A 23,116-nucleotide genomic window follows, 5' to 3' on the forward strand; every position below is an offset into this window, starting at 1 on the left:
CTTCCAAAGAAACTAGAGAACCTTTTACTTGTGTTTGTGGAGAACTAAATGCAAATGTATGTTCCAGTTTTAATCAGATATTTCCCAGAAGGAATTTTGGGTTCTGGCAAAATAAGCAAAGTGGTGTGGGATAGAGGTTGGGAAGGAAGACTGCTCCTAGTATTGGAATCAGACAAATAAACCCAAAACTTGGGTCCCTGAGCCAGTGGTAACATGATGAATGAACTAATTTGACATGTAGTTATTTGCATCACCCCTCCCTTTTTGTTTCCTGATTAATACTCCTTTAGAGAGGTAGTCTCATTTAGTAAAAATAATGAAAGACTTTGAATCAAAAAAGACCTGTGTTCAAATCCTACCTTCATGTTTACTTAGCTTTCTGACATACCACAGAAATCCGAATTTTTCTGGTAGTATTAGAAATTTATGATTCACATATTTTTGAAAGTGATATAGACATATATATTAGAAAACATTTATCAAGGAATTGTAATAGTTGGCAGATTGATACATTAAGTGAGAAAAATGGCTTTTGCAATGACTTTGTGTCTTTATCCATCCTCTTATCTGTAGGAAAATCTGAGTCCATTTATGTCATCTCAGTATCCGAGAGAGTCAAGTAATAAAATGACCAGTGCATACATCTTTTGTCTGTATGGCTCTTTTGAAGTAGACTTTCCTTCTATGTGTAGTGCAGTTTTCCATCTCAGATGTTCCCCTTTCTAAGAAGCGTCATGTTAGGCATACTATGTTTCTGTTATCACTAACTGCCTCCACAAGTTTGACTGAAATAGAATGAAGTAAACGCTGATTTCCAAGGGAAACATCTCAATTTTTTAGCTTTTGTGGGTTTTTTTCCAAATTTATTTTTCATTTTTAATCTATGGAATAAAACAAGCATTTCCATAACAGTATAATAAAAAGATGATTGCACATGAAACAGCAAATCTACTCTGTATAACTTGCTATTCCTTTTAAATATACAATATAGTTATCTTGAAAAGAAAATTTTCCCTCCCCCCCAGAGATGGCCACCAAGATTTACCAACCCCCAAGGTTTCTTAACAGCCTTCCCCCCCAGAAAAACCAGGAGGACTTAACCGTTTCATCCCTTCCTCAAACTAATAATGCCCATTGGACCAAGAAATCCTAACTGGGGTTGCCTCTGTTGCCTACTACATCCATCCCAGGGCTTTATTTCACTCTCCCGGTTTCTCCTCACTAGCCCCCATGCCTGTACTTTCTCCCTTCTTCCAGCCCTGGAACCATAATCCATTCAATTCTGTTATTGTTTCCACAAAGGTTTATGTCAGCCTGTTCCCCTAATGTTCCACTATCCGTCCTTGTAACTTTCTAAATAAAATTATTCCTTTGAGTCTATCTGTACGTGCTCTGTCTCCTTATTAAAATACTAAACTCTTTGAGGGCAGGCACTCTTTTTGCTTTTGTATTTGTATTCCTAGCACACGATAAGCACTTAATAATGAACATATTCTTGTTTATATTTCTTTTTTCAAAGTTAATATTAATTAGGATGAGCTATCTTTATAGAACTTTCATTTCTTATCATTAAATGATAATGTGTTTCCTTTTTTGCCAATGCACCCAAATTTCATATCTTTCCTTTCATTGCAGGAACCCCAATTCAGTCAGCATTTTCTGATACTAATATAATAATAATAATAATTAATAATAATAGTAATATAATAATCACAAGTTAGTCAAATTATCATGGAAATAGTCTTCATAATAGGAATGTGTATGTGCATGCATAGAAGATTAGTTTGATTATACAGGGACTTTATCCATTTGTATATTGGGAGATAGGGCCTACCCAATTGCATAGAGAAACCTTATTCTGAGCTCTAAAGTGAAATTAATAACAATGAGCATAACAATAAGAAAAAGCATTTTTGAAAGCATAAAGTGAGTAAAATTGTAATTTTAAAATTTAATCCATGATCTACAAAGAATGAAGTTAACTTTCAAAGTTCTATTGAAATTTTCTTTAGGCTCCTTTATTAAGGTGTTTAAAATTGCTGTTTTAAACTGATATAGAGGGCTAAAAATAAGCTTAAGACATGTTGATATATTTTTAAATGGTTTTCTATCTGTACTTGTGACTTATTAGACAAGCACATGCACACATATTTTTATTGGGTAGGTCACCTAGGTGAGTTGCTAAATATTAAAAGTGGATAGAGTACCGAATGTGGGGTCAGGAATAACTGAGTTCAAATCCAGCCTCAGACATTTACTAGCTCTGTGATCCAGGGCAAGTTACTTTAACATCTGTTTGCCTCATTTTCCTCACCTGTAAAATTGGGATAATAATAGTACCTACCTTGGAAAGCACCTGATATCATTCTTTGCACATGGTAGGCTCTTAATAAGTTTCTCCTTCTTTCCTTCTCTGCTTTTCTTTTTTTCTATATGCTTCAAAGATCAAAATGTTTTAAACTACATTTTTGTGTAAAATTACATGTATAGTTTGCATTTTGGTACTTTAGTGATAGCACTGTTATCATTTTATAATTCTTATCTTGAGTTTCTTCACTATGTTGTATGTATGCATTCCTTGGCTTCCATGAAGTGACTTGATGTACAAGCTGTATTTCAACAACTGTTAATGAGAAAATCATATCTTGCCCATGTTTGATATCTTGTTTGTAGGCTCTATTATTATCTTTTCATCAGGGAAAAGATAATGACTTAATGTTGCAACATCAGGACACAGATTTTATTAGTGCACTATTTCTTAAAATTTAAATAAAATGTATTATCTTCTTTGCTAATATTCTAATGACCCTTTACCCTACTTAGGTTTCCATTTTCTTAATTATAAACATTGTTCTTTTCTCTACTTTGTGAGGGAAAGAAGAGAAAAAGAAGAAGGGAAAAAAAAAGAACTGATACTAGAGACCTTTTGAGCATTGGCGTGTAGAGGAATATGTAGCGTATTCATCTGTTGTCTTGTTCATGAAAGTAAATGCTATCACTTGTGGAGTTGCTGTTCTGTGGTGCCATATTTAAAATAAATTTGCAAACCATTTTACTTCTAGAAGTTGGATGATGTCTCTTTGAAAATATTTCCCTTTGTTCTACTTCATTGTTTGTATTACATTAATGTTATACTTGAGGCATGGGATTATATTGGGTGGCCAGTGGTGTTCTGCCTTAATTAAGAAATTTCTTACAAAGGAGAATGGTTTTAAATTGTGTCCTAATCTGTGGGAGGGAGATTGTTTGTTGAGGTAAGGGTGTGGAGCAAGTGATTCCAGAGAGGAAAGACAGCCTGAGTATAGGCTCATAGGTGGGGCAGGGTGGAGAGTATATGCGCTAGGAATGGCATGAGTTTGCCCAGCTTAGGTAGACATCATAACTAGAATTAAAGTAGAAGATGAGACATCTAGAGAAAGCCTTAAAATCCTTTGGAAAGAGTCTTTGCTTCACCTGCATGGCAATGCTAAATAATGAATACACTCTGTAGTCACAGTAACATCACAGTGTGGCATGTGGACAGAACATGGAATTTGGATTTGGGAAGAACTGTTTGAATCCTGCCTTAAACACTTATCAACCTTGTGAACCTGGTCAAGTCACTTAATCTCTTTGACCTTCCCTTTTAAATCTGTAAAAAATGGGGATAACAATAACACCTATCTCATAGGGTTGTTATAGAGATCAAGTTAGATAACATAAAGTTCTTTGCAAATTATAAAGTTATGTAAATACTAATGATGATGATATATAGATTAGAGCTGTAGGGGAGATTGGATATGGAGTGTTGTAGTAGAACAAGGTTGTAGCATTCTGAGGAGGTGTAAATAAAGGAGAGAACAAAAAAAAATTGGAGAGAGAGGGATAATGGTCTACGAATGTAGAATGTTACTACATACACTGCCATGAGCATGTTCTGTCAGTTCTTATTTTTTGCTTTGTTGCAAGGGTAGGCTCACCAGGATGGGTTGGGTTATGAGAGGATATTCAGAAATGAATATGAGATTAAAACAAGAATATAAAAAAAATTAATGGCCAGATTCCAGGGATTCTAAAGACAAAAAATGCCAAAACTCCATTTCATCGTGGTTTAAGAACAAAGAAAGGAGGCAATCCTAAAATTTGGAATGGTACAGGAAGAAAGCAGGGTGGGACTGCTAATATTGATGAGTATTAATGATAGCCAGAGTTTTCAGTGCTTAAGTTTCACCATGAGAAGGATTATAGAAAAAAGGAACATTTCCTTTTGAGGGAAAAGATTTCATCTTACTACGAAAGTATCAAGTAGTTCACTTTTTACCTGGTTACCTTCATCTGAATTCTTAAGACATTTTCAAGATCATTGTGCCATGCATGTTGCCCTATCTCTGTCTTGTGAAAAGTCTCTGTCAGCAATCCAGAATTAGAGCTGTACTAACAAAATTCCAATTTTTCTGTGGGATGATCCAAGAACAGCAAACAGAAAGCATAAGTTTCTTAACTATCACAAGTGTGTGCATGTATGCTATGCTCCTCTTGTCATTCACTGCATTCTGATGTGCAGATGGGAAGGATTGGAATACTTTGCATGGCTAATAATGTGTCCCATATAGTAAGTAGGTTTTTGACTCACAGCAAAGAAGAAATCCATCTAACTAATGCTCGATGTTGTCTGCAGGGCAGACTTGTCCCCCTCTCAGGCTTATTTGTTTAGTCTGACTTCAGAGCTCCTGATTTGACATGGTGGTTTCATGTATGAATTTTTTTTGGCCAGAATCAAGATTCAGAATAGTCTTTTCACCTCCATCCTGAAGCATGTTTACACAAGTACTCTAGTTTAACACAGAGCATGTGAGGTACATATCATCATTATTCTCCTAGGAGCAGCGTGGCTCAGGGGATTAAGCAACAGACTAGCATCTTGCCTTGGTCATCAACTTGTGTAAAGCCAGTCAAGTAATTTTACTTCTCCTAAATTCAGTCTCCTAAATAAGAAACTAAGGAAGAAGCCATGTTAGAATGTTTGTAAAGCATTCTTTTTTAAAAAATAAAAAAGCAACATAGAAATATTTATTTCAGTGGAATACGTTTATAATCACAGGATGTAAGCATTGGAAAAAACATCGAAACTCATCTAATGCAGTGAGCATCACTTAATACATAAGCAAACCGAAACGCAGAGATCTTCAGTAACTTGCACAAGGTCACAGAATTAATAAGAGTTCTGGTAATTTGATGTTCAGTGTCCTTTTGTGTACACTCCCTTATTTACTCTTCTTGATCATTTAAAATCGTTGCTAGATTTCTCGCTGTTTATCTTTATTTGTGGTTGGATGAATGTTATGTAACATAATGAAATCAATCAGCCAATGAAATCAGTATTTTGTTTGGTTGGTTCAGTCCTGTCTGACCCTTTGTGATCCTATTTGTAGTTTTCTTGGCAAAGATACTAGAGTGGTTTGCTGTTTCCTTCTTCACCTCATTTTACACATGAGGAACTGAGGCAAGCAGGGTTAAGTGACTTACTTGCTCAAGGTCACACATCTAATAAGTGTCTAAGGCTAGATTTGAACTCAGGAAGATCTGTCTTCCTGACTACAAGCCTGGCACTCTACTCACTTTGGCACATAGCTATGCTGGCTTCTTTCAAGTGCTTACTATATGTCAGACAACTGTGATAGACTGAAGATGAGCAAGAGAAAAAATGAAACAGCTCTCAAGGAGCTTATATTTTATCAAAGGAAACATGCAAAACATTCATAAGCATTTACTGAATAGTAAATAGTAGATACAAGGTATTTTAGGGAGGTAAGATATTAGCAGTTGGGGGATGGATCAGGCAAAGCTTCACAAAGAACGTAGTGATTGAACTAAGTCTTGAAAGAAGTAAGGAATTCTGTGAGATGGAGGTAAGCAGTAAGTGTATTCAAGGAATGAGAGACAAGGGGCAGCTTTATTGCCAAGGAAATTGGAAATATAATGCCATGTGTGAGGAATAGTGAGAAGGCTAGTTTGACTAGACTTGAATGCAGGAAGGAATATAATGTATAAGGAGACTGGAAAGGTTAGAGATAGGTTAGAAAGGGCTTTAAAAGCTAAACAGAGGAATTTACATTTTATCCTTGTAGAGGCCATAGAAATCCCATGGAGTGTCTTGAGATGACATGCTCAGAACTGCACTTAAGGGAATTTACTTTGGCAGCCAGTCATGTGGAGTATGAGATTTGAGAGAGGAAGATCAATTAGGAGACCCTTGCAAAAGTCAAGATAGGAAGTGATGAGGGAATGGAATAAGGAAGTGGTTGTGTGCATAATATAAAGGGAACGGACACAAGAGGCATCGTGAAGGTAGGAATGTCAAGATTTGGCTATTATTTGGATATGGAGAGTGAAAGAAAGTGAGAAGTTGAGGCAAACAGAAGCCTGGAAAGGTACTGGGACCCTCAAGAGAAATAAGGGAAATTGGAAAAGGGGCATTTTGGGGAAGAAAGATAATGAATTCTGTTTTGGACATGTTGACTTTGAGATGCTTACATGCCATCCATTTGGAAATGTCCTATAGGCAGTTCATAATGTGGACCTAGAGCTTAGGAGAGGGACTAGAACTGTATATGAAGATCAGAGAATCATCTACATAGAAATGACAGTTAAACCAAAGGCAGCTGAAGAAATCACCAAGAAATAAAATGTAGAACTGAGAAGGGAAGAGGCCCAGCATGAAACCTTAGAGAGCTGTCAAACTTGCAGTCACTAGGAAACCAGATTAGAATATAATTGGAGAATGTTTAACAAAATAAATAAAAATAGACCAAAAATAATATTTATTTGTGGTTTTCTCAGGCAATATGTGACCCACAGGGATCCATTTTTATTTGAGTTTGACACCACTTTCTTAGAGTGCATTCACAATTAGGAGACATGGTATGGAGGAAGACCCAGATAAAGAGACTGAAGAAGTAGTTAAACAAATAGAAGGAGAACCAAAAGAGACTCTTCTTTTATAGTCATAGATATTTAGATAAGATGGAACACTTAGGAAGAGAGGGTGGTCAGCAGTTTCAGGTGTTGCAGAGAGGTCAAGAAGTGTGAGAACTGAGAAGAAGCCGTCAGACTTGGTAATTAGGAGATCATTGCAATTTTGGAGAGAGTACATTCTCCACGATGCCAACAAATAAAATAGGTAAGAGGGAATATATTTATCTGTGTCTTTATAATGGCTATTTTCTTGTTCTCTTTTAAATCACAGCAAATTCAGTAAAGCTAGAAATGCAAAGTGATGAAGAGTCTGACAGGAAACCCCTGAGTCGAGATGGAGACCTCAGGGGCCATGATGAAGGTAGCAGCCTAGAAGAACCCATTATTGAGAGCAGTGATGTGGCTGACAACAGAAAAGTCCAGGAGCTTCAAGGCGAGGGAGGAATCCGGCTTCCGAATGGTAAACTGAAATGTGACGTCTGTGGCATGGTTTGCATTGGGCCCAATGTGCTTATGGTACATAAAAGGAGTCACACTGGTAAGCAGCTGAAAGAAAACCTGATGACTGCCTATGGCATCTGATGTTTATATTACCTGACAGCTATTCTCTTGCCTTTTTATTCAGGGGTAGAAATGGTGAATGGGGAACCCAACTTTTTCAGAACTCTGCTAGTACTGTATTATTGACAAGCAGAAAGTAACCTTGGTCTTGACTTCCAACCATGGAGTCTGAATAGTAAATCATAAAAAAAAGAAGCTTGGAATTCAAGTTTCATTGTGCTTAATGCAGCAATAATATGGTAAGGGTTCAAATGGCAAAGGATTTCATGGTATAACATGATCTTTTCACTTTTTTCTACACACATTTTGCCTTGCCATGGACAATGATCTAATTTGTTAGTGGAGAGTCTAAGATATAAATTTAGTCCTTGTGCATTTGTATAATAGTGAATCATTTTATATTTTTTACACCTTTTGCAATTCCCACCTGTCATAAGCCAACCTGAAAATCAGTGCTAGAATACAATTGCCAGTTAGGTATCAGAGCATTAAAGCACTTAGCACAATGCCTGGTACATTAGGCAGCATATAAATGCTTATACTTTTTCTCCCCTTCCTGACCCCTCAACCATTTGCATTCTCTAGATCAGCACAGCAGAAAGGATAGGGAAATGTCTCTGGTAAAAGAAGATTTTTTTTTCTTCGAACAGAATCTTCTCTAAATTGTTTTAGTTGTATAAAGTTTAAATTTTTCTTACCAGTTGTAAAAAGCCACATTTTCCACATATATAAAATGAACCCTTGGAATAAATTAGGTAGTAGGAGAACATCAAAAACTTTCTGTAACATCTAGAACATAGTGGGTATTTAATAAGTGTTTGTTGAATTGAATACTAGTGAGCACTTTACATAGAGTGAATTTGCCATCAGTGTTACTTTGACTTGGTGACTAATTATTCTGCCTATATTAAACCCATCTGTGGAATACACTAAGGAAGCATCCAAAAGTGTTCAGTTTAACTCACTGGCCTTATTGATGATTCGAGTATTTAAGTGCACGACTTACTCTATATGGTAGAAATCTGTATCATGAGGGTCCAAGTATTAGTTGCTGTGTAAATAACTATACATGTAGTCTTCCAGTCTGTGTACAGTCTGCAATAGCAGTCTAGAACTGACTTCTGCTATTCATACCTAAAAGATGGATGATGGTAATTCATTGTTTATATAGTGCTTTCATGTTTATCAAACTATAGACTCACAATAACCTGGTGAGGTATATAAGGCAAGTATTATCACCCTCATTTTATTAATAAGGAAAATGATGCTCAGAAAGGTCAAATAAATTGCCCGGGGTCACAAAACTGGAAATTAACCCTAGGTCTTCCAACTCCCTGGTTCAGTATTAACACTGTATTGTGCTACCTCTCAGTGACTTGTGCCTTTTTAATAATTATGGTGTATAAGTTTTAGAGCCTCAGAGACATGGAGAGACAACATTACTTCTAATTTATTTTTTTTAACTGAGGGGAGATGTTGCCATCCCAAAATAATTTTTGATTTTGATTGTGGCAAGGGAGTTGTTTTATTATTGTGCGGGAGGAATGGAGTACAGCTCAGGAGATTACAACAAAGGAAAAGGGGACTAGATGAAAGCCTTTCAATTAAATAAATAAACCTTGTCAGTCTTAGGGAAATAAGAAAGGACTAAATGGTTTATTGCTTCAGTCATGAATAAGCCAAAAGAAGAGCATTCATAATTTTAATGTCATCAGCTCTTTCCCAGAATTAATTGTAGTTATGCAAATGAAAGCTTGGTAAAAATCAAATGAGGATTACTTCTCTTATCCTCCAACCAGAAAGTTGAAAGTTTGGAAAAAATAGCAATAGATACACGTTAAGCTCGGGTGCAAAGGAGCTATAGGAATATATAGTCTCGATAACAATAATAATGATATAGTTGACATTTATGTAGACAGAGTTTTAAAGTTTGCAAGATGGGCTACAAATATTATCTCATCTTATCCTTAGAACAACCCTGGAAGGTAGGTGTTATTATTATCGATGACAAAACTGAGGCAGACTTGGGGTTGTGATTTGTCTGGGGTCTACACTTAGTTAATGTTTGAGTCTGGATTCGAACTCAGGTCTTCCTGACTCCATGCCCAGTGCCCTCTCTACTGCACAGGTATTCTGCAGTTTTAGGAGAAAGATGAGCCACAACAAAACAAGGTGACGTTGAATCCACTTCAGCATACATTGAGCTGCTGCTCTAGGAGAAATGGTTATATTTAGGATCTCAAGATGAATAAGATAATTTACTACCTTTAAAGAGTTTGTCATCTATGAGAGTAAAATACATATGTAATACATTGTAACAGTAGTGCTAGAAAAGACATACAAAAACCGCATTATGGGAAGAGAGGAGAAAGGTTCATAGAGGCAGTAACAGTTGAACTAGAAAAAATGTCTAGGATTTGACAAGCAATAAAGATAGAGGTCACTGATTGGAAGAAATAATGTCAGCAAAGGCACAAGAAGCAAGGCACAGTCTGAAATATTTAAGGAATGGCAAGTAGTGTAATTTGGCTTTATTTCAAAGCTCAGTCTCATGAGGATCACTTAGGGTCAGTCAACATTCAACCCAGTCTCCTACCTCTTTTATGTTTACAGTAATGAACAGTCAATAGTCATACACAGAATGATCAATAGATAAGATCTTCAGGGGTCAAAGAAATATTAAACTCTGAGGTATGATTATAAAGTAATGCAACAGATTTTAAAATCAACAAATATACCAGAATAGCTATGTATATATACAAACATATGTGCATTTTATGCATATACACACATTCAAATGAATATTGCTACCACACACAAAAAAAATCACTTTAACTTCAAAATATTTTGAAATGTCTTTAAAATCAATTGCCTTTAGAATCAATGGCAAATTATTTTGACCATTTCTAGTGGTAGCAAAGCTTTGCTTTTTCAGAATGGATTTGATTTTAAAGTGATTTGGTGCCAATTCAGTGAATAAGGCAGGTAGCCCAGCTTAGAAGTACCATTCTCACTCAAATGCACTCTATATTAATAAAGAGGTTGGTTTTCTTGTATGCATTATGTATGTATCAACGAATTCTGAAGAAAATCTAAGAGAAGAGTTAGAAAAATTTATTGAATAGACATGGCATCATTGTAAGTGTAGTTTGTCAGAGTGATTCTTTTGAAGGATAGCCATCGATTTGGATACATAACCTCTGACATGACAGCTTAAGAGTACATCTTACTACTTGTGTTCCATACAGTTAATTTACCAAGACACTAAATGAGTTTTAGAAGGATTTTCAACAGCAAGTGTTGAAACTATAAAAAGGGTTTTCAGATCTTGTGTTAACAAGGAGATCTAGTTAACCAGTTAACCTTTTCCTTCCTTTAGCATTCTGAGGTTGAGGTTATACTGTAACCATCATAATTTTTTATAGGCATTCCTGTTGTTAATTTGTTACTTATATTTTACTTAATTTCTTGCTATAGTTTTAGAAAGAATTTGCTAGCTCAGGATAGTTTAAACAGCATATTAATAATTAGTGTTTTGTTAAGCGTCTAATTGAAAATTGAAATATTTTCAAATTATAACAAGACTTGAATTATGGAGATTCACAATAGTAGCAAGATAATTCCCATTGATCTAGGATGCTTTAAGTATAGTTTTAAATGCTAGATAACAGATTGGATGAGACATAAATTTCATCTATTACTTTGTAGCTAATTGGTACATTAGTAATAATCTTTGCAACTTTCCCAAATAATTAAGGTTCTGGTGAGAATTTTTTTCAAGGTCAGCTTGAAAATGTAGAAATTACATTTTTTCATTTCCATTTTACTTATGATGACCTAAAATAATAATTCTACATAAGCCACTACTTTTCCATTTCCAACTAAGACTCTAAGTGTGTTTGGATTTCTCCATTGTGAGCTTTCATTGGAGTAGAAAGGTGAGAAACATTCATATTTAGAATTATGAATTAATATAATTATTTTAGTTAACAGTTAAAAGTAGAATCTCTTCCTCAAATTTATGTGTACATAACTTTAATATTTTAGGGAAAGTTCTTTTATTATTTTTTCAACTGGCAAAACATTAAATATAGGTTTGAAATTAAGAATGATACTTAACCATCTAATTCATGACACTCATATGGAGAATCAGATCTAATTAGCTTCCTGTTTTTCTTTTCCCTTTTCTCCTAAAGTGCCAATTCCAGCATCTTATTCATGGTTTGGGATTTTTACTTTGGTATTGCTACTTTAGCCAAGTAATCAGGTAATATGATCATCAGATTCTCTAGGCAGTCTTCATGGGAAGGTATTAAGGAAAGGAAAACAAATAGGGGGAGTGAAATCAATTCATGTAAAACTACTGATCTGTGGGGAGATCAAGAAAGTGATTAAGGGAATCATTTTCCTTAATTTTGACCCTTTATGGGCAAAACATAAAAAAAAAACCTTTTTTTTCTTCCAGCTTTCAGTACCATGTTTAGTACATTGTGGCTTTTTGGAGTCATGCCCTTGCTCCTTGATGGCTTTTTCATCACAGCATTTTGACTAGGAAATTCTGCATTTTTGCAGGTTGTATATTCTACTCAGTATAAGACCCTGTATATAATATTTTGCCTCTGTTTCATGAAGGCATATAAATGTGTATATGCATTCCTCTTGCCTAGATATACTCATATTCTGATAATTTTCATGCATGTGCTCATGCATGTCTGTGCTCACAAACACAAAGGTGTATTTTATATTAGTAATGGAAATAATACAAATTATCCCAAGAAGTAACTGTAAACTCTCCTGAAGTGGGAGAAAATTTAGAATAAGACTGAGAAAATACTATGATACTTAATTCTGTCATAGCTGTTCCCTTAGATTAACCACTTATTTCTAAAGAAATAGCTTTGGCACAAAAAAAAATTTTTTTCTGTGACCAGTTGTCATGGTAGGATCCTATTTGGATGTTTGAACTAGATTACTTTTCAGTGTTGTTATGGGGAATCCAGAAGTCATAGGATGTGTTCTGCATCGATATATGAATATGGATGTGCATTAGGCTATGCCTTCTCCAAAGTATTTAAATCTTTCATGTAAATGAATTAATTCAGCAAATGTAGCTTATTTTAAAGAAAAAAAGTCAGTCTGTTGGGAGGGAGGAATTAGTAATAGTGGTTGTAATCATATAGGTAAAGTTACTAATCATTGGGAATTTTGACAGAGATTATTGATTTGATGGAATGTTTTGACATTTCAACCTCACTGGTTTGCTGGGCTTGTGAAATATTTTCCAGGGATAGGGTACATAAAGTAAGGTGAAGGCCCTTTATACAGACATAGTTTTATTGTGACTTAGTTAACAACCACATAAAGCAAAGCTCAAGGTACTTACCTTATAAAGTATGTTAGTCATTGCCCTCACACTATTATTAGAAAAAAGTTATTTGGTTGTGTCCTTCCAAAAGTGTACACTGTGGGATAAAAATAATAGTTTAAAAAGTATATTGAAACCCAAAATGACAACTGTAGCTTCTCATTAACAGATTCAGCAGTACAAAGAGCTGTTTAACGTGCTTTTTAAAATACAGATACATGGATTTCTGGATATTTTTCATTTCAAAATGGTGAAACCTTTATTAGTTAAGCATCTAACTCATCTAGCAGATAATCAGAGAACTAGGGTACAGGGAAAGGGACTGAACCTCTGATTTCATTAGTATAAGGAAATCCTGGGTGAGAAACTCCTTACCAGGGAAGCTGGCACCATCTCTGCAACTCATAGTCTTAGAGAGTTGTTTAGGACACTAGGAGGTGAACTGTGTTGGCATGGGCCATATGGTCAGTGTGTCCAAGGCAGAACTTGAACCCAGGTCTTGCTGGCTGGTCTTGCTCTCTATCCACTACACCATTCTGACTTTCAGAGACCTAAAACTGTGCATATATGGAGATTTTTAAAAGTCCATTAACTGCAATGTTTTTTTTCCCTTGAGTGACCTTATTTTTGTCTTCATTTATGCTTTGTTTAGATGATGTAAACATAGCTTATCAGTTTGGTCAACTGTATCACCCATTCAAGTGTTTTTTTTTTCTAAATCAGTCAATTAACAAGCATTTATTAAGCCACTGCCAGTTACTATGGTAGGTTCTGGGGATATAAATTCAAAGAATTAAACAATTCCTACATTCAAGGTATTTATATTTTAATGTGGCACCATAACCCCAGAGACATTCATATTTCTCAGCAATAATCCTGCATTGAATCCTACCTAAAGACATGACATAACTCTGGTGTGTCTCATTCAGGACAGTAATTGTATATTGTCAACATTTACAACATATGCATTGGTCCAAAGTGCTTTCAGTTCCTTAGATTTGGCAGCCAACTTACCTTGAACACATTTCCACAAGGAGATAACTACAGATGAGCCTTTTAAGAACTTCTACTCTCTGGGGCAGTGAATAGAACTCTGGAATCAGGAGGACCTGAGTTCAAATCCAGCCTCAGACACTTAACACAAAACTAGCTGTGTGACCTTGGGCAAGTCACTTAACCCCAGTTGCCTAGCCTTCTCCCCTTCCCCCACAAAAGAACTTCAACTCTCTGAGAATTATAGAATATTTGAGCCTCAAACTTCCATGAAATTTGAAACAAGAGTTAAGGATGTTTTCATTCACTGATTTTTCACTGGAGTAATGCCATATGTGTTCCAGATAAAATTATTAAATAAGATTAGACAACACAGAGTGAAACTTTGAAAAGGCAGCTCAATGTTTAATTAATGACTTATCTTTAGGTGTGGAAATGGTCCAGATCATCAAAGAGCAAGTTATTTTTATTTTCCTTTACATGCTGAAATAGAAAATAATGGTAAACTTTTTAAAAAATCCACACCTAGCAGTTGTTCTTGTTTCAGATTGTTCAAGTCTAAATATAAAATTGCCCAGTTACTGTAAATCACCAAGAACAGGGTTACACTTTTAAAAATTAAGTGCAAAATTAGTTACATTAACCAATGGAATAATTTTTCAAGTATTAATAGAGTGATCCAAAGCAGATGAAACATAGATGACTTTTTTTGACCTAAGATGTTTCCTCATTCACCTTTCATAACAAAAGTGGTCCCTAGAGAATTATATAACAATATTAGTCAACAACTGTTCAGTGAAGAGTTTTTTAGGATAATTTTATTTGTGGATTAGAGATGTAGGTTGGTAGGTTTAAAACACCAGCATTTCAATAATTTTATTTATTTTTACCATCCTCAGCTCCTCACTTTCCTGCAATCCAGTATTATTGATTGTGCCTCCATATCACCTCTCACATGTCCCTTTCTCATCCCCATACAACAATACTATAGGTTAGACATCATCGCCATGTACCTAGACTGATTGGTTTTCTTCCCTTAGGTGTCTCCCCTCTTTAGTTGGTGTTTCATGTAGCTGCCAAAGTGATCCTGACCATATCATTCACCTGTTCAATAAATATAAGTGACATGCTGTTTTCCTATAAACTAAAATACAAAATCCTTTGGCATTTACATTGTTTTTTTACATTTCTGCTCCAGATTCCCTTTCTAGCCTTATTATATCCATGACATTCCCTCTCATACATGCTCCTGCTCTATCCTCTTGCTTTTCCTCATACACAATAGACCATCTTATTTCTTAGCCTTTCTAGAGGTTTTCCCCACATTTCTTCATTGTCCTTTCTCCTTACTTCTCTTTCTTAGAATCCCTAAGTTTCTTCTGAGCTCAATTCACATGCTACTTCCTATGTGAGGCCTTTCCTGATTTCCAGGCTTCTCTACTGCTGATTCCTTACCACCACTACTGCCACTACTCCCCACCAAATTACCCTGTATTCATTCTGTATGCTTATATGTATACATGTTGATTCCCCCAAAAGAATGTGAATTTCTTGAAGTCAGGGAACATACACATTTTTCTTTGTATCCCCATTGTCCAAGACGGTGCCTTATACATAACTTACATGTTTAGGTATGCATTAATTCATTTTTGCCTGTTTACTAAAATAGTTTGAAGTGTTTCATTGAAATTTCTTTGTCTTGGTCCCATGACTCTCTAATGCTCAAGAAACTGGAGAATGGCCTTATAAATACTGTGTTAAAGATATAACCATAAATGATTTTATAAAATAAAAGTTAATATTGTCCAGTTCTTTGTTGTTTTGTACCAAAGACTTGAGGCCACTAGACTTAACAGGCTAATTAATGTGCAAGACCTTCCCCAGGTGTACCACAAAGATTTCAAATGCAGAGGAATCCATCCAGGTAGCCAGACCCCAAATTGTTGCCTACACCTCTAGCATACTCACTCTTTGATTACCCTGGCATCAACAAGCATATTTCATACTTGATTCAGTGAATGACAACCAGTTCACAATAATAGATCAAGATTTCATAAACAAAAGATTATTAATATTACATCAGAGTGGCCAGAAAGAAAAGCTATATTATGATGGAAAACCCTAAGTATTCCTGGCATGGAAATGTATCTTTATGTTTTCCTTCTTGTCTCTATCACTTCTCTTTAAGGGTGACACAAATTTGCTAAAGAACTGTTAGTGACAGGTTTTATAATGGAACTTTCACTAAAGTTGTTTTGTTTTGAGTCATTAAAATCATTAGAAGTGAAAAATTAATTTTAAATATGTCATTTGGGGCCAGGATTCCACATAACTGACATAAACTGGTATATTCAGCAGGCTTTCTGCCTGCATGGTGGCATGACAGATTGATAATAGCCCTGCACTATGAGTCAGGAGTTACTCTGCCACTAACTACAACCTTATGAAAGAAAACCCCTTAATCTCTCTGGACTTCACTTCTTTTACCTATAAAATCAAGGTATGCCACCAAATGTTCTTTCACATTGCTTCCATTTCTAAAATGCTATGAATTCAATGAAAAACTTGAGTTATGTTAGTTGCATTACTGAATTGAATGGTCAGGTTAATAAAATTTTTCGATCTGGTAGACCTAGCCTTAGTCGAAGCAATGGAGCACTACTGAATTTATATGAGGAGAAAAAATGTCCACTGTCATGGATGTGAAGCTTGAAATCCTACCATGATCCAGTCCTACATTTTAAGGAGACATTTGGAAAACTCCTATCGGAAAAGAAAGAGTCTACAACAAACTTTGGCATGGAGAAATGGTACGAGTTAGCTGTGTGTTGGACTTGAATCACTACACCATCACTTTTTTAATGCCTTCCTAATTTCTCCCTTCCTAAAGGTGAGCGTCCCTTCCACTGTAACCAGTGTGGAGCTTCTTTCACTCAGAAGGGCAACCTACTGAGACATATTAAGTTGCACTCTGGGGAGAAGCCGTTCAAATGTCCCTTCTGCAGTTATGCCTGTCGGAGAAGGGATGCCCTCACAGGACACCTCAGGACACACTCTGGTAAGTTCCCTCAGGTTACTTGTTTCCCTTAACTCTTCATCCAGAGCAGTGGCCATGAAGTTAGCTCAGCTGCTTTTCAAGATGGTCCCAACACATTTCTACCAGCATCTCAGCTTTCTGAATAATTCCCGTAAAGTGACAGAACGTTCTCACCTACAGTCATAAACAGTCCCTTTCATCTAACACAGCTCTTCAAAGAAGGGCTAAAAAGAAAAGAAGAAACAACTGTATAAAATCCACCTTGCTTGGTATGTAGCTGTAACCAGGTAACTGTTGAACGATATTAGGTTGTGCTTCGTGTATATTAACTATGCTTTGAAAAGCCATGTAAGGCATTTGTGGTCTTTTGTTTTTGGCAATAAGACAAGCTGGCCAAGTGAGCACTATCAGCTGGAAATGCTGTTATTTGTGGCAAGTGAAATGAGAAAAAAAAATCAGTTATGCAAATCTCCAAGGTCTTTTTAATTTCAGAGAAATCATTACATCATTGACTATATCAGTCCAAGATAACTATAAGCCTCTTAGTGAAATAAGAGAGAGTTGCAATGATCCAGATAATACATAGAGGGTGGGAAAGCCCTGGTAATTTAACTTTCATTCAAGGCACAAATGGCCATCTGAACAGTTGAGCACTGCATGTGCTACTGATAAACTTGAGAATAGTCCTCATCAGAAAAGTGGCTGTTAAAAGCATAGTTGTAGTATTTAGTTGTGTGATTCTTTGGCTCTGTAACCACTGTCGATATATGGTCATGGATCTGTATCTTTTTCCGGCCTCATACATCATCATAAAAATAGAGAATGAGTGCTTAATTCCAGTAATGCTGGAAAGAAAAAAAAAACATAGCTCAATGTTTTTTTTTTCCTTTTTTTTTTTTAAACTAGTTTCAGCTTGCACTTGCAGGACTGAATGAATCTCATTTGACTTTTAGCATGTACAGCCCTAACAAAGAAGTTAGGGGGGGAAATTAATATAGAATCCTGTCATGCTCATTTTATATACTGCTGTCCATCATGACACATTAAATTTTAATTTTAATGTAGAGACATGATGGAAGTGCTGTTTTTTATCTAAGATGACAAGTCATATTACTGAGTGCTGTGATTTGTAAAGTGATGCCTATATTACATTTTTAAGATTTCTCCTGTTGTCTTTGGCCTTTTAACATGAATGCAAGGGGGTTACAATACTTTACACTTTAATTTCTGGATTTGCTGATGTCAGAGAAGTTAAGTCAACAAAAATAAAAGCTGAGATAAAGAAAGGAAATATATTTTGAATGAATTCTTTTGCTCTTCTGTTTTAAGCTGTTAAATGCATTTCTGAATATAATAATTTTATGAAAAGATGTAGTTAATTTAAGAAATCCTAAATTTAAAATTGCAAGAAAAAAATTGCAGAGAATTCTGAAGTTAAAAAAAGTAAGAATAACTAACGACTGGTTACTTTTAATAGATTCATTATTTAATTAAAAAAAAACATTGTCACCATGGATTTCTTTTGACCATATTCACTTTTATATTTAAAGTATTATTTTATTTGAATTACCAAAAATAACTTACTGACATACAGAAATATAGTCATTACATAAAATAGGATACATATTTTTTGCCTCCTCTGTCATAGCCTTTAAAATGTTATTGTTTTGAGTTTGTAGAGTTAGCACCCATTGTTGGAATACTTTGTTATTTACTGCTCATGATTTGCTCCTCAGATATAACTATGGTATTTAATATTACTGTAATACCCATTCTGTGGGTATTATACATTTTCAAAATTTAGGAAGCCATTTGGCAGATTCTTAAACTTCAAAGGCCTGCTATTCTGGTACTACTTAGTTTACTAATTATTGTTAATACATTGTATATTTTCAAGATATATCCTTACTTAGTATATCAATAGATTATGTTTATAATCTTATTTATACTTTGAATGTAAGACCTGTTTGTATTTTTCTAAAAGATCTCAATATTCTTGGTTTTTTATGGTAGAGTCACTTTTTTTCTTTATTTCATTTGCTTGGTGGTTTTTCTACAATTCATTTCTCACTTTACATGGTCTAACTTAACTCTAATTACTAACTTGATAAATACCACCATTATTCCTCAACATTCTTTTCATGAGAATAAATGCACTCAGCATTAATGAAGCATGTATGTCCTTAGTATGCTGCTGTGAAGTTCGTCATTACTTAATAGGTTTTTGAATTAAAGCCAATGCTAAATTCCCCCTCCCCTTTTATTCCTTTATGGGGTACTAAAACTGTAGTTGTACCTGTCCATGAGTAAATGGCCATACCTTGGTTTAATTGCACAAAACCATTGCAGAAAAATCAAAGATAAAGCACAGAATTAAGCCACTTAGGTTTATATTATATTTTATGTAGTAATATAACTTTATAATTAAAATATATTTAAATTTCAAATTTGTCATCAATAGGCTGATTGGTGTAAAGAATCTAAAGAAATTTTAGAGTATTTTAGAAATAACAGCATATCTCTATAGTGGGATAAGTACTGGCACAGTCAAAAGAGTAGTGATGAGGAGTTAGGAGACATGGATTCTAGTTCTCTCTTTGGAGAACTAACCAGGTGCTAAGTTACAGCCTCTTGAGACATTGGTTTCTTTATTTGTAAAATTAAAGAAATTAAGTGATACATAAGATCCTGTCCAGTTCAGAAATATATATTTGCTTTTATATTGGTTATAAACAAAATTTATGTGGGACAGTTTTCACTCATTAGATTCAACGGTTAGTAATAATTATTTGTAAAATAATATATGTAAAATGTAAATTATAAAGTTGTATATGTAAGGTTAGTGGTTGTTTTAACTTGACTTTATTTTTGGCCAGGAAAACATAAATTTTGTTGTTATTTGTAGTGCTTCAGGCTTGTCCTCAAATCTGCTTGCTCCTTCCTTCAATTTCTACATTATAAAGCAAGCACCTTTAGAGAGTAAAAGCCTTACTTTAGCTTTTCAGGCCCTTTCAGGCCAAGAGCAGGGTCAAAAGACTTCACCTGTTTACTATTGAACAGAGAAGGTATTTATTCACCTCCTGCTGCAGGCCAGTTTTAGTCATCTATTCATTGCCTATTAAAAACTAAATCTCACTCATTCTATATGGCTGCCTCTGTACCTAGGTTCCAAAACCCCAAATTTCCCTTTGGTTCTTTTGACTTACCCTTTCTCCTGTGATCAAAGGGGAAAAAAAGCTGAAAACCCTTGCCCTGAAATTGTCTCTCTCCATTTAAGGAACCTTTAAGACAGAGCTAATTTATACAGAATGGTAGCAATTACACTTTAACTAGATGACTAGACTCTTTAATTTCTTCTAAAATTCTCCTGAAAGGGACTTGCCTTTTTGTTGTTGTTTATAAACCTGTTAAATACATTGGAACAAACAAGATTATTTTAAACAAGGATGTATAATAATTTCCTCACAGTTGCCATGTTTATTGTCTGATATTTAAAGTCAGGTACTTATTGTATGATATTAGTCCTCTTGCTTCACTTATGACTTACATCTTGAAATAATCTCAATTTGGGTGAAATATTCTAAATAAGATACCCTTTGACATGCAGAACACTAGTGGGAGAAGAAAAAAATTGCTAAATTTTCCTTAAATACTTTGTGATGCCTCTTAAGCATTGGCATTTTGTTAGGAGCTCTTTCCTATTGTATTTCCATTTAAGCTGTTGATTCAAATCTATCAAACCTCGGATATTTGGTTTGATAGACTATTGAACCTTAAAAATTTTATTTTGTATGCTTTGAGGGTCTCTTCAATTAATCATGTGAAGTTGAATCTATTAATAATTAGATCAATCTTAAAATATCTTGACACTTTGCAAATAGGAATTTATTTTCAATTAAAAGACATTTCTACCATTCTTACAAAGATCTATTTTTTTTCAGTCAGCTGTGTCTATTTTTTACATGCATATTCTCAGTGTAAGTAATGAATAAGTTGTTGTTTCTACATTTTCTGTAAATTCTAGTTATGTTCTTTGTGTCAGAGTAAGAGCTTATTGCTTTTAATGTAGTTCCTTAATTTGTCATTTATTGTCTTCTTTATATGTACAATTACAAGCTACATGTGATTTTTCTCATTAACCTAGGATGATACTTCATTTCATTTTGATTTCACTGATTTTCAATTCACTTCAACAAAAAATATATACTATGCATAAGGCATTATGGTAGATGCTGGGATATCAAAGAACAACAGAGTCCCTGCCCTCAGATAGCTTTTATTCTACTATATACAACATGAGACAGAGCACACTTTTGCTTTCATTAAGTGAGAATTTCTTTTTTTTAATAGCAATCATAATTTTTTTGTTGGCATAAACTTATACATATAGAGCTTTAAGCTGCCTTGTTAGTCTTACTTTATCACAACTGCTAAACCAAAGAAAATGGATGCCTGTAGTAAAAATTGTAATTTTTTAAATGTAAAAAAAGGGCTTAAAGACAGAGAAAAATAAATGGAATAGTTTGTATATTCTTCATTTAAAGAAATACTGGATAAACACACCAACCAACAAGCCTACTAAAGATCTGAAAGATAAACTTAGGCACTGTGTTATAAAAGATATTCTAAACCTTCATCTTCTCCTCATACCAACTCAAGTTCTAAATGTAAAGTTTTTAATGAGATTTTAAAACAGGAAATGCTAAACTTGGGCATTTACTGGCCCGGGAGTATAGTATATGCCATATTGATTTTCATTTCATTTCTTTCTTCACCCTTATGAAGAATATATATTTCCCTTTTTAAAACATTATCATGGCAAAATTATGTTATTGGGATTGAGAAATTAATAGGGCCTTTATCTCTGAGCCTTCTTACTCCCTAAACTTGAATCTGATCCATAAACTTTAAAACTGAAGTATAAATGTATGATCTTATTTTTAAAATGTTAGGACTCCTCAACAATTTCTACCTTATTGCCTTATAGATCTTACCCTTGGCCTTTTTTTTTTCTATTGTGCCTCACTCTTAAGAAATGATTGTTTAGGTGATGGAGAGGATGTCTGTAGGAATACTCCTATGTGCTTGATTGTGCAGTTCATTATTAAGCTTTACCATCCCGTAGGCATGGTTTTGTTTTGTTTTTTCCCCTTTGCCAGGAAATCTCTGTGGGCTCCTACTTTCTCCTTCTTCTGGTGGTTGGTCGCTCTCTGAAGCTCTGATTCCCCTTCCCTTAAAATAGGACAAGTAGTCTTTCTAAACACTAAATCCCTGCAGATTTTTTCCCATTGTAAATGCCTTATCTTCCTTTAGAATATAACTCCTCTACCATGGGAGAGTTCTTTTGTGTTACTCTGTCCCAACACGAGAACAAGATTTCTCCATCCCCCTTCAATCCCTCCGTTTATATCCTTGCCCATTTTCTTGTAGTCTCTCTTCTTTCCAATAAACTACAGGAGCTATTTTCTTTTCATTCTTCAGTTTTGACTTAATTAGGGTATATCACACATTCCCCTCTCTCTCCTTCCTTTTTGCTGTTATGTGCCCTCTCATTCTGCAGTTTAGTCCCACAAAAACTGTAGGCAAGATTAGTCCATGATATTTCAAGCCTATTTTTGTGTTGAGAAGTCCTGAACAGTTTTCTTATATTATTTCTTGGATTAAGATGTTCAGGGTTTTTTTAATGCTTATTTTTTCTGTTTATAAGTTATGGGTAGTTTTGTTATATTATTTCTTAAAATATTTCTTTGAATACTTTTTTTTGATATGTGTTCTTCTGAGAGACCTATTATCCTTAAGTTGTCTCTGTGCATCCTGTCTTCATGATCAGTGTGTTCTGCTTGTATAAAGATTTTTTTCCTTTAACATTATTGATTTTGCTTTTCTTCTTCCAGAATGTCTTTAACTTCTGTATATTTGCATTTCAATCAGTTATCCTCTTTTGTTTCTTTTATGAGATTTACCATCGTGGATTTTTTTCTTTGCCATAAATTCTGTTTTTATAATTCTTATTTTTCTTTTAAAAAATTTAGGATACATTCTGCTGCAGTTCCATGCTGTCTTGTGAAATGACAGTGTCTTCTGCCTCATCAGGTGTTAATGAATATGAATTAATAATGTTCTGGAATCTTTTAGTTGATCTGGAGGCCATATTCCTTTATGTTATAATATCTTTCCTGTCTATCCTTGTCTGTTTATGCTTAAGG

General features: G+C 34.7%; 1 protein-coding gene across 8 annotated transcripts in view; it reads left to right on the forward strand.

Moving 5' to 3' along the window:
- IKZF2 (IKAROS family zinc finger 2) overlaps positions 1-23,116 on the forward strand; it is a 198,857-nt gene that overhangs the window by 138,600 nt on the left and 37,141 nt on the right. For 6 of the 8 annotated variants that reach the window (XM_069075209.1, XM_069075210.1, XM_069075211.1 and 3 more), the window contains 2 exons: positions 7,226-7,492; positions 16,764-16,931. In XM_069075209.1, the coding sequence (XP_068931310.1) occupies positions 7,226-7,492; positions 16,764-16,931 (435 nt within the window). The remainder of the gene's footprint in view (positions 1-7,225; positions 7,493-16,763; positions 16,932-23,116) is intronic. The other 2 variants (XM_069075214.1, XM_069075215.1) reach the window with 1 other exon arrangement.

Source organism: Petaurus breviceps, unplaced genomic scaffold, assembly GCF_028583685.1.
Source record: "Petaurus breviceps papuanus isolate PSGF00001 unplaced genomic scaffold, PetGlider_PUasm1.0 90903, whole genome shotgun sequence".
In the NCBI taxonomy this organism is placed as follows: domain Eukaryota; kingdom Metazoa; phylum Chordata; class Mammalia; order Diprotodontia; family Petauridae; genus Petaurus; species Petaurus breviceps.